This window comes from Polistes dominula, unplaced genomic scaffold (assembly GCF_049000335.1).
Source record: "Polistes dominula isolate Pdom_NZ unplaced genomic scaffold, Pdom_raw_medaka contig_37, whole genome shotgun sequence".
NCBI lineage: Eukaryota > Metazoa > Arthropoda > Insecta > Hymenoptera > Vespidae > Polistes > Polistes dominula.
In genome coordinates, this window is record NW_028301169.1 from 76,247 (window position 1) to 87,067 (window position 10,821).

A 10,821-nucleotide genomic window follows, 5' to 3' on the forward strand; every position below is an offset into this window, starting at 1 on the left:
AGATGCATAAATATTTATGTGCGCAACTATCGAATCAATGTCAATAGTTGTTTAATAAAAGTGTGCATTTAAAACAGTGCCATTAAACACTTGACGAATCATTTGTAACTTTCTTTCCTTCTACAACATCGGTTTTAACTTATGTTATTATTAGTTAGTTATGTTATTATAGTTGTAGTAATAGCAACTGTTCTCCAAAACAATAACTTCATTTGTTTCATGCGTAGAGTTATGGTTTGTAAAAAAACCTATTTCATCATCTGCAATAGATTGGAATTTTCGTATTTTTGTATTGCAACAAAACAATGGTGTGTGTGTGCATTTAAATTGATTTAGAAGAATTTGTATTATGTCTACGCTGGAAGAAGGACATGTCGACGAAGAAAGTATTTCACGTTTGTCTACTCAAGAAGAATACGATCCTCTACCAGCACAATTGAAAAAAGTCGATGAACTATTAAAATCCATAAGTACACAGTTGGAAGATTGTGCTTTAAACTGGCAAGCCAAAGTTTCGCATGAGCAATGGAAAATATTTAGTTCAAAGACTCTTATAAAAAAACCTTGGGAAGAATCTCTATTGGCTAGAACATTTTTTTCCGACAAAATTTTAGATGAGACCTTTCAAAACTTACTCTCGAGCAATAAATCTTTCTCGAAGCAACTTAACGATTTCATCTGTAAATGAATGTCATCATTACAATGATTTAAGCAGTTGTTATATTTAATATGTACAAATGAATATACAGATATTTTTTCTAGTGCTCCTACAAAATAAGCAGCCTGCTGCTAATTCATCGATTTCTGAAAAAGAAAGTGTAGCAAAGTACTGCCCGGATATAACTGCTAATGAAGAAATATCAATGTCCAAGCAAATCGCAGAAGCACTCAATTTCTCCTTACCAAAGTATACTAATTCTAGTGTTTTGAGAAAAAAGGGAACATATTGCATACTCATTTGCTTGCTATTAACAGTTCGTTTGCTGACGTTATCAAAGCTAAAGTCAATTTTGATACCAAGTTTTTAGGATTCGAAGCAGTCTTGCATAAGACATCGACTACACCACCACCCAATGATGTTTCTTGTTTTTGCAAAAGTCTTTCAAATGTAATAATCATGAAAAAAAAAAAAAAAAAAAAACATTGCAAATATGACTAATCATTATTTTTTACATATTATATGAATTTAACAATAGGGTAGCGTAAGACAGAAGAGAAAGATAGGAAAATTGACATTGGATAAGAAAGAAAGAAAAATAGCAAAGAAGAAACGATCAACTAGATGTAGAAGTTTCAATCGAAGAAAAACAAAGAATCAGTCTGCATCTGTTGGCGACGGTGATCGATCGAATGCAATATATAAAAGCAAGAACAAAATCACGCCGCTATAATTACATATATATATATAATATACTTCTATACGTATATTATTTACATATATACATTATTTGATATATATATATAGTCTATGGAATAATGTGAAATAAAGAGGAAATTCAGTAAATAAGAAAATAATACTTTTTAAGATGTATTTTTATTAAATTTTTGTGAAAATTATGGGCAATTTTACATCAGGATAATCCACATAACACTCTGTTATACATTTAAAAAATTATGATTTTCTACTATTATGCTAGAAACTAATTCTTCTTATTTATGCAATAGCATTAGTTCAATTCATTTGTTAACAATGAAGAAATTGTAGCGCTACGTCTACGTATACAGATTTTTATCAATCCAATTATTTTTTGTAGGTTTTGATTGTTTCATTTAAAATTGCAATTTACACACGACGAATATTTCAATAATTATATTACAAAACAATATCCTTTATTTCATAAGCATAAAATTGTCTCAATGAAATAAACAAGTATTGTCAAAATCACATATAAATTAGGAATAAAATACGAGCATTTAAAAATTATTTCAATCATTTTTTTTTGTCAATGATATTATTTTGTAAAATAGTATGCCAAAATCACTCGGAGGTATACAAGGAGAAACCGAAAGAGATTCTTCTACTAAACATATTTTTCTTGGCATATACTATTCCATATATAAATTTGGACTTTGTAAGATAAAATATTAAAAAAAAAAAAAAAAAAACAAACAAACAAACAAAAAATACAAATATATATATAAATACAAATAAATATTTAAAGAATATATAAAACCAAATATAAGCCAAATATAACGGATGTGGATGTAACATTTTAGGGGACATATTTGTTTTTAACGAGATAATATAAATTAAATAAAATAAAAGAGATAAGAAAAAAAACTAATAGAATAACAATAATAAAGTATTTCGAAAAAAATAACAGAAAATGTTTGAATGTGTGCATTTTTGCAACTTATCGATTTTCTAATATAATTGTTTTGTTATTAAACACAAACATCTTCTGCCATATATTACGTATAAATAATAGAATTTGTTGTTATTGCTACTTTTGAAAAATACACCTTCTAAGTACAACCATAAATAAGACACGCTTCTCGCGGTCGTGTCTAAAATGGAAATTTTTCTATAGGAAAATGATCTTTCAAAAGAACTTTCAAAAGTGGAAGAGTAGAAGATAAAAGAGGCATTTTCCAATTAAAAGGCACATTTAATGATACATCGACGATGACAAAATAATTGTAAATTTTTAACAAGTATGATTATATAGTGTTTTTATAATTGGAAAATGCCTAAAGATACTAAAGATACGTTTTGTCTAAAAACATTTGTTTAAGAGTAACAAGTAATTAGAAATTTTGTTATATGTTTTGTAATCTCAAAAATGTAATAAAAGAGAAATATCTGACAAAGAAAGGTTGCTAATGCTTAACTTTCTATGTAACACTACAAAGAAAAATGATCATCATTATTAGCATCGGTTAATATTTCATTTGGACAATAAGAGAAATCTTTTTTCATTGTCTCTTCAACATTGCGATGATGCAGCAGATCATCATCTAAGCAACCTTTTTTCGCTCAAGTATTTTCCGATTTTTATACCAATAAACTATGAATAGAATCAAATATTTATCATCATATATATATGCACATGGATGTTTAGAATGACTGAAATTAAATGTACTCTTATGTACTACTCTTAGCTTTCCTTGGCTTCTTTTTACAGATTAGATGTCATTCATTCAAATGTAAATCAAATATTACACTCTCATCTCATATCTATTTGAGCAAGCAGATCTCATAAATGCTCCTATAAAAGAATAAACGATAAATTTGACATTGGTAACAAAACAAAACAAAGGGGGAGGGGGGCAAGCAGTTTTGCAGTTTTGTAGTTTTAACGTTGAAAAGCTATAAGAATAAAACTTGTAACACACTTGAAACAAAAACCAAACTGCATAATAGGCATTCTATATAATTCTAAATGTATGTATATATATATATATATATATATAAGTATTACTTTTATATCTGCTTTAAAGAATTTCCAAAGAATAGATTAAATAACAATAAACGTAGCAGCATTTGACGAGATTATTTCATGCAACAATGACAAAGAAGTTAGCCTTCGTTGTAGAATATATATGAATATATCAAATAATTAACAACAATGATTTTAATTGACAAAAAGTATCAATTAATTTATTTCATTAAAGTACCTCACACAATGAATATATATATATATATATATATATATATATATATATATATAAATAATTGTTCGAATGAAATGCCTTATCATAGAGGGGCACTCTATATATATATATATATCTCTATAATTTTGATAATTATACCAATCAATATAATACAAATGATTTATTATATGTCGTCAAAATTAAAAATCATCATATTCGTTCACTCGCGTGCATGGATGCATTGTGTGTGGAAATTGATAGTGCGAGCATAACTCAAATTTAAATATAAAATTAATAAATATATCTTATAGAAATGAATATCAAGGACATTTATGAGATCTGTATGCTGGGACAGAAAACATACGAATTTAGAGAGGCAATATAGTAAAAGCATGGATTTCACCTGAATTCATAGATTTGTATACTGTGTTCTGGAACGTGCCTTAAATTCAATGATTGATACCTACAATAATAATAATAAATAATCTAATAACAGTATCATCGAATAGGGAACGTATTTTGTTGAGCTAACTAACTAAAGTATACGCACGTTTATGTTTACTTACCATTCAGAGCTTCGATGATAATAAAAACCTTCGATTGTTGAAGCAGACTTTTGGAAGCAAATATAATAAAAGCCTGCGAATGAAGCTCCATTAATGTCTTTGATAGTATGGTCAGGAACTAAAAAATGTTCCTTCCATCTCATAAACACAAAGTCTGTTCCTTTTAATGCCTCGTAATCAAATGTGTCAGAGTTAAAAGTTTTGGCGTATTGACAGAAAGATTCAAATTTACTCTGAAATAATATAAAGTCAATAATTAACGTTTGCTAAATTTATATATATATATATATGTATATATACAGGTATATATGACGACGACGAAAACAAACAAACCCAATGTTTCTTATCGACATCTTCATCTGCATCCCATTTACGAGTTAAAAATGGATATTTTTTGGATATAATTTCACCATCAAAGAACGTCGTTAACGTGGGGAATTCTTCTGTAAGACCTTTTATTTTAAGATAACCACATAAGTAGCTGTTTTCCTCATCCACATGCTAAAAACATAAATAACAATGCAAACTTATGGAAAGGAGATATGACATTGTTGTTGACATCCTTGGGTGTTTTATTCCAAAATAAATATTAGAAAAATAACGTATCAGTATAGTAGAGAGATAATATGAACTTTCTCCAAAGGGCCAAGATATTACACTAATTATTACAACAACACTTTCATTTGATTTGCCATTTAAAAATAAAGTAAGATAATAAAAATAAAGATAAGAAAGAGAAGGTAGACGAAAAAGTTGACGCGTAATAAAGTTTGGCAAAATTTGTCATGTAATTTAGAGAAAAATGAATAACTAACCTGTAAAACAACTTCAACGTCGTAACTATTGCCCTTGGACTTTTGTGATCCTTGAAAGCGCGAACCGTTGTAGAGCAAAGATTTGGTAACACCCGGCTGCTTCGAATTAGCAGGCGGCGGTGGAATTACATCGACTTTCACCGGCATTCTCGGCCAAAGTGAATGCTTTCTCAATACTTCTTCTTGTTGACCGAAGAACTCTACATCACAAGATTCGCGCAATGACTGCCGGTAATTTGCAGAATATGGCTGTATTTATATGAAGCCTCGAACCCAGTTCTACTTTCGCGAATTTGTCCGGTTTTTCTTTTTTTTCTCTCTCTTACTTTTTTCATTATTCTTATTACGATATTTTAATTCTACACATTTTCTTATTTACCCTCACCATTTTTTACATTTAAACATCGTTCAATACATTCTCCATTTTCTCAATGATATGTTTGATATGCCAATTTTACTATAGGATATGTGTGCTAAAAGTTAACTCAAAATGGCGGGATTCGACAAATTATTTAAATTATTTACAAGTTACAGCACGATATAGTATAATACAATCTTTATTATTATTATTATTATTATTATTATTATTATTAAAAATACTCTTATTTACAATATTTTATTTCAGATTTTAGATCTTGTGAATTATACAGTGATGATAATACTTTAATTACATAGATTTATATATACACCAACTTATTCATTATTTTCAATATTGCTATATACAATATACTGCGGATAAACAAATAGATTTTGGTGAAAATACAAATTCTCTATTATACCTTTAACTAATTGTACGCAATTGTACTAATTGTGAATTATTAATAGCTGAATTCTTCAAATTTAGCCAAGATTCAGAGTTGCAGATGTTAAGCTTCTTTCAACGGTAAGCTGTAATATAAATGTTGTGATATTAGTAGAATAATTTGATAGATGTACAGAGAAAGTAAGTCAGTTATCTTACTTTCGCATTTAGTTACCTAAGTTCGCATTTTCCTTTATATCCATTGTGCGGTATCATCTTTAAGAATTGTATATAACTATCAGGAAGTTGACTTTCTTGAGCACCTTTTATAATTGTTTCTCTGAAAAAAAAAAAAAAAAAAAAACAAAGAAATAGAATAGAAAAATAGAATATAGATAGGCAGAGGAGGGAGAAGAAAATAGTGATAAAATAATACATACAAATAAAGAGGCGATGGTAGTCTCTCGATTGGCAATAACATTGGTTTGATATAGTTAGCTGGTACATTAGTTTGTTGATATACTCTACATTTGAGAATAGCACCACTGGGAGTTTCAACGTCAACAGTTAATGGAAAGTATATATTATCCATAACACCCTCTTGACAATCTAACGTAGAAAGATTACATTGATCTAATTCCCAAATTGCACCCCATACAGAAGAGTTTTCTGTAGGAACTATCGTTGCTGCTGCTCCAGCCCATCTTTTAGAGTACGTTATAAAATCAAGTCTGTAATTCTAGAATATTTGGAAAAATAGTAACAACTGCTAGATCATCCTCTCAAATGTTTTTACATATCTTATACAGACGTATACAATGTATTTGCTGAATTTACTTTTAAGCAACCAATATCCTTTCGTACTGCTGTTGGATTATTGAAGTGAATTCTTTTCATTAACAAGTTGCTGCCATAAGCAAAGTATAAGAATGTACTTGCCATTTTGCGATGATATTAGATCGGACAGAATTACAAGGGATAAATCGGATAATTAATGCAAATAAATATGCTATGACGAGAAACATTGAGCGCTAATTAAAACGGCGAGTAAACAACAAACGGAGGAAGATAAGGAGTTACAATTAATGTTACCTTAAGTGCCACCTAGCGGCCAAACTTCACAATTTTCGATTCTTTCGAATGTTTATTAATGGTGCACCGTGCATTTCAGTGCATTTCGTGTGCAAAAATGTCAGATAAAAACAATAGGAAATCTCGACGAGTATATTTCGCTACGGAAAAAAGTACGGTAAGTATATCTATATACATCACATTCAATTATAATCAATTATATTAGATTTTTGTTTTGTTTTACAGAAACAAGCTGTTGAATTGATACAAAATAGGTTAAGTAATAATAAGCGAAGTTGGGATAATGAAAATGACGAAAAGAATCAGAAAATGAGACAGCATTGCACAAGTACGACATTACAAAGGATATCGGATTATATGTCTTTTATAGGATTTTCTAAAAGCTTATTTATGTTAGAAATTAAGTCACATTTAGGAAAACAAAACTGGAAGCATATACAACATCTATATCCACTCTTATTAGATTATTCGAATGATATTGAATATGTAATCTGGCGTTACGCGCTAATTATTTTTTTGTATAGCCCCAATAGCGATTCATCCAACTTGCAACAATTTTTAGAAATTTGTGTTGGTAATCATAGACTCAATGATAGAAAAGAATTGGAAAGATTATTACTATTAGAATGTAGGAACTCGATCAATTCATAAATGAAAGTATTAACCAAAAAAAAAGACCTATTTATCTATCATAGTGAAATATAAAATGGGAATTTATGTAATTGTGCAAAAGTATTGTAATAGTCTGGACATAAATTCATAACGAGGAATTACAAGAGAAGGACACGTAAAAGCAATATATCTTTATGCATTGTTTTTTTAATATTATTTTATAAACAGAAATATTTGTAATAAACTAAAAAAACTTATAAATTTGTTCATATTTGAAATATCACATTTCCTTTTTGAATTCTTCTTTAATCGCGGTAGTAGGATAGATAGAAAAATTTGTCTAATGCACTGTAAAAAAGAGATCAAAGATACTTCTTCTTTATAATTTGTAACTTACACATGTTATATTTTTTCTAAGCACCGTTTATGCGTCATCTGATTGTTTTCTGTCCCTTTTTCGAACGAACGAGATCCCAAGACATCGATGACACGTCAGACTTTGTACACAGATCCATGATAATTGTTGCCTTTTGACTAGCTCGTAAAGCTCCCAAGCATGTACCAATTGCCGTATTGTAAATAGGTGTTCCATTCTAAACATAAATAGAAGTATATATTAACAAGAAATATGAACAATAGAAAAAGTGATTAGCGTTTGTATTTACAGAGCCTTTATGTCGCCATTCTTGATTTCCGCCCATTTCATGGCACTTGCCAAGCTTTGGTACCCTTCCTGCTCCTTCCATGCACAACATTTGTCCAAGTATCAATTCATGTTTTGCCGTTTCATACCACATCTAAATAAAATCATCATTACAAAAAAACAACTATTGTTAACAACTATTGTTAACAACTATTGTCGCTTGACAATTGTCACATTTTTCAATTCTTACCTGCGATTTGATTCTTAAACATGGGACTAAAATGAGTTTGGAACCTCTAGTTTTGATATCTCTTTCGCTTTGAATGCACAATGTGGAATTAGACAGTCTGATTTGATATTGATCGACGTAATTTCTTTTTCTCGAATGCCAAGGTTGCATCAGTTTTTGATCTAACTTTGACCATTTGTCCTTTAGCTGATTTTTATTATCATCCGGTAACACTAATTCGGGATAAACAACTTTGAGATACCAAGCGAAACTCTTGCAGTTTAACTGTTTTCTTAAAGCAACTCTACTAGAAATATCGCCGTAATCTATTTTTTTGACATTTTGTATAAAATAATCTTTGTACTCATCCATCCATACATGGGCAACACGTAGAGAATTTTTCAACATTGTATCATATTGTTGATTACTACCATACGGCCTGCGTCTTCTAAATACATGGCCCACTCTAGAACATGGTATGAGTTCAATACTTCCACCGCACATCCATATCTACAAATAAAATCCATATCTACATTATTTGACAATATTTCTAATTTGTCTAATGTAATCATTCGAACTCTGCTACATCGACGACTAATATACACATCTATAGATCATCATCTTACTCTGAAGGAGATTTCTAAATTTTCACCACCCCAAATGTCCATGCCAGGGTCATATTCTCCTAATTCCATAAAATATGATCTGTCGATAGCAAATAGTCCCCCTGCCATAGTTGGTGATCTGTCGATAATAATTTGTAATAATAACACAAATAATGTTTATTGTTAATAGGCATTCAATAGGTATTTTCTTTTTACTTGATAGGTTTTACAAAATCTTCCTCATTGGTTAATGTACCAACAGGCAAATTGTCCCATTTAAAGTGCAGTCCCCAATTAAAACCACCTCTGACCAAAGGACTACCGGAATATTGGAATGTGTCTGCATTTATAATATCTATAACTGGCATGGGCACGATAGTTCTTGAATATGCTATTCTTGAAAGAAGAGGTTCTATCCATTCTTTATTTACTTCAATATGACTGTCTAAAAATATTAAAACGTTTCCTGTTGCCTTTCTCGCACCAAACATTCTTGCTCTAATCAATCCTTCCCTTTTTTCAGTTTTGAACAATTTAACTTTGCCATTAAATTGATCAATGTAACGTTTTATTTGTTCGTGCAACATATCACTCTCGCTATAATCGTTCACTAAAATAATTTCATGTAATAATGACATTGGCGTTCTTACGATCAAAGATTGTAAAGATCTTATGAGCGTTGTATAATGTTCATTATAGAAACAAATGACGATGCTAGCATTTGGCAAATTATTTGTATACTTTAGCGTTTGACATAATTTATATCTTGTGTCTAGTATGTCTCTATAAAAACCAATATTATCCGACACCAAGATGTTAAAGGAATAATTTTTATATCCTTCATCTCTTTTTCGTTGATCTTCCATATTCCTCACCATTCCTAAAGTATCCAATCCTAAAGAAATTAAACAATTAATGATATACAAAAGATGTGCAAGTATTATCTTACCATCGCCTAATGTTATAGCAGGTTTAAGTGAAACCGCTTGTAAATGGTGCAACAGCTTGTCGCTGTTTTCATAATTATTTATGCCTAACAAAATGCAAATAGATATCTATATATTATTTACTATTATTATTTATTTATTTATTTATTGTTTATTATTATACCTTTACTCAAATTTTGAGTGTTTGTTAAGGCTTGTAGAAAATTGAATGCAGGTAACGATGATCCAATATTTTTATTTCCTTCATTATGGGAGAGTAGAGAATAGAGGTATAAGCTCAATATCCATGTCAGAGATGCCATCAAAACTCCGGTTAGAAATGCAGTGTACGTCGTCGGCATAATCTAACGTTGACGATTAAATATTTGTTTGTTTGTTTTTTTTTTTTTTTAATAGACACAACACATTTCATTACTATATTATTCCTATTTTACTTACTGCAATAGAATATCACCTTATACATATGTATTACTTCGTAAGGATTACATTGAAATACATATTTTCAGGTTATGTATAGATAAAAAGATTGTACAAGAATTGGCACGGAAATGGACATTACAAATAGAAAATAGAAAAATATCAATGGATCACATCCAATGGATATGAGAAAATATGTTACAGTGCACCATAATATTATTCTCTTATTTTCATTATTTCTGAATACTTCATAAAAAGATTTCAGCGCATGCGTAGCGACACAACATTGACAGTTTGTCGATAGATATCGATAGTACGAATGATCGATCATTTTTCATTGTGTAAAAGATACTTTATGTATTTATTATAAAGTTTTTAGTAATAACAATGTATAAAACAATATTATAGATACATCGCTATTAAAATATAAATATTCATTATTTGTATAATCTAACCAACATTTGTGTAACATCGTTACATGTATACAAAATCCGTAAAATACGTATCGAAATATGCTATGTGTATGTATGTATGTATGATTATATGAATGTATGCAATA

The 10,821-nt window shown here is 29.5% G+C and overlaps 5 protein-coding genes across 9 annotated transcripts; 2 read left to right on the forward strand and 3 right to left on the reverse strand.

Moving 5' to 3' along the window:
- Window positions 1-241: 241 nt before the first annotated feature.
- Window positions 242-2,265, forward strand: LOC107069925 (uncharacterized). Its single transcript, XM_089179043.1, is given in 4 exon segments — window positions 242-680; window positions 763-933; window positions 936-1,108; window positions 1,197-2,265. Coding segments are annotated over 4 exon segments (870 nt in total). The 5' UTR covers window positions 242-349; the 3' UTR covers window positions 1,392-2,265.
- LOC107070004 (glucose-induced degradation protein 4 homolog) lies at window positions 1,516-5,389 on the reverse strand. 2 transcript variants are annotated; one of them, XM_015327789.2, is made up of 5 exons: window positions 4,976-5,389; window positions 4,494-4,661; window positions 4,161-4,393; window positions 3,998-4,057; window positions 1,516-3,209 (listed from the first exon to the last, which is right to left on the reverse strand). In XM_015327789.2, the coding sequence occupies exons 1-5, from the start codon at window positions 5,120-5,122 to the stop codon at window positions 3,179-3,181; spliced, it is 639 nt and encodes a 212-aa protein (XP_015183275.1). In that variant the 5' UTR covers window positions 5,123-5,389; the 3' UTR covers window positions 1,516-3,178. The 2 variants fall into 2 exon arrangements, with proteins under 2 accessions (XP_015183275.1, XP_015183276.1); XM_015327790.2 differs by having other exon boundaries at window positions 1,516-4,057; window positions 4,976-5,385.
- A 125-nt stretch (window positions 5,390-5,514) lies between these two features.
- On the reverse strand, window positions 5,515-6,695 carry LOC107069972 (gamma-glutamylcyclotransferase). Of its 2 annotated transcripts, none has more exons than XM_015327729.2 (4): window positions 6,555-6,695; window positions 6,158-6,456; window positions 5,953-6,057; window positions 5,515-5,863 (listed from the first exon to the last, which is right to left on the reverse strand). In XM_015327729.2, exons 1-4 carry the CDS (start codon window positions 6,657-6,659, stop codon window positions 5,842-5,844), a joined length of 531 nt encoding a protein of 176 aa, XP_015183215.2. In that variant the 5' UTR covers window positions 6,660-6,695; the 3' UTR covers window positions 5,515-5,841. The 2 variants fall into 2 exon arrangements, with proteins under 2 accessions (XP_015183215.2, XP_015183216.2); XM_015327730.2 differs by having other exon boundaries at window positions 5,937-6,057.
- Window positions 6,318-10,449, reverse strand: Pgant35A (polypeptide N-acetylgalactosaminyltransferase 35A). Of its 3 annotated transcripts, none has more exons than XM_089179031.1 (9): window positions 10,284-10,449; window positions 10,009-10,189; window positions 9,848-9,931; window positions 9,115-9,793; window positions 8,920-9,037; window positions 8,315-8,803; window positions 8,087-8,218; window positions 7,819-8,014; window positions 6,318-6,456 (listed from the first exon to the last, which is right to left on the reverse strand). In XM_089179031.1, exons 2-8 carry the CDS (start codon window positions 10,184-10,186, stop codon window positions 7,853-7,855), a joined length of 1,842 nt encoding a protein of 613 aa, XP_089035157.1. In that variant the 5' UTR covers window positions 10,187-10,189; window positions 10,284-10,449; the 3' UTR covers window positions 6,318-6,456; window positions 7,819-7,852. The 3 variants fall into 3 exon arrangements, with proteins under 3 accessions (XP_089035157.1, XP_015183212.2, XP_015183210.2); XM_015327726.2 differs by lacking the exon at window positions 6,318-6,456 and adding an exon at window positions 7,609-7,769 and having other exon boundaries at window positions 7,843-8,014; XM_015327724.2 differs by lacking the exon at window positions 6,318-6,456 and having other exon boundaries at window positions 7,609-8,014.
- On the forward strand, window positions 6,844-7,682 carry LOC107069973 (uncharacterized). The gene is made up of 2 exons (XM_015327732.2): window positions 6,844-6,966; window positions 7,035-7,682. Exons 1-2 carry the CDS (start codon window positions 6,868-6,870, stop codon window positions 7,458-7,460), a joined length of 525 nt encoding a protein of 174 aa, XP_015183218.2. The 5' UTR covers window positions 6,844-6,867; the 3' UTR covers window positions 7,461-7,682.
- Window positions 10,450-10,821: the final 372 nt, after the last annotated feature.

Coding starts and splice junctions, on each gene's coding strand:
- LOC107069972 (XM_015327729.2), bottom strand. CDS start 6,659: ATGGCAAGTACATTCTTATACTTTGCTTATGGCAGCAACTTGTTAATG. Junction 6,457..6,554: donor AGGATATTGGTTGCTTAAAA/GTAAATTCAGCA, acceptor CAAATATTCTAG/AATTACAGACTTGATTTTAT. Junction 6,058..6,157: donor CTACCATCGCCTCTTTATTT/GTATGTATTATT, acceptor TTTTTTTTTCAG/AGAAACAATTATAAAAGGTG.
- Pgant35A (XM_089179031.1), bottom strand. CDS start 10,186: ATGCCGACGACGTACACTGCATTTCTAACCGGAGTTTTGATGGCATCT. Junction 9,038..9,114: donor GATTTTGTAAAACCTATCAA/GTAAAAAGAAAA, acceptor TATTATCGACAG/ATCACCAACTATGGCAGGGG. Junction 8,804..8,919: donor ATTTAGAAATCTCCTTCAGA/GTAAGATGATGA, acceptor TTTTATTTGTAG/ATATGGATGTGCGGTGGAAG.
- LOC107070004 (XM_015327789.2), bottom strand. CDS start 5,122: ATGCCGGTGAAAGTCGATGTAATTCCACCGCCGCCTGCTAATTCGAAG. Junction 4,394..4,493: donor ATGTCGATAAGAAACATTGG/GTTTGTTTGTTT, acceptor ATATTATTTCAG/AGTAAATTTGAATCTTTCTG. Junction 3,210..3,997: donor ATACAAATCTATGAATTCAG/GTGAAATCCATG, acceptor ATTCTTTTATAG/GAGCATTTATGAGATCTGCT.
- LOC107069973 (XM_015327732.2), top strand. CDS start 6,868: ATGGTGCACCGTGCATTTCAGTGCATTTCGTGTGCAAAAATGTCAGAT. Junction 6,967..7,034: donor TCGCTACGGAAAAAAGTACG/GTAAGTATATCT, acceptor TTTGTTTTACAG/AAACAAGCTGTTGAATTGAT.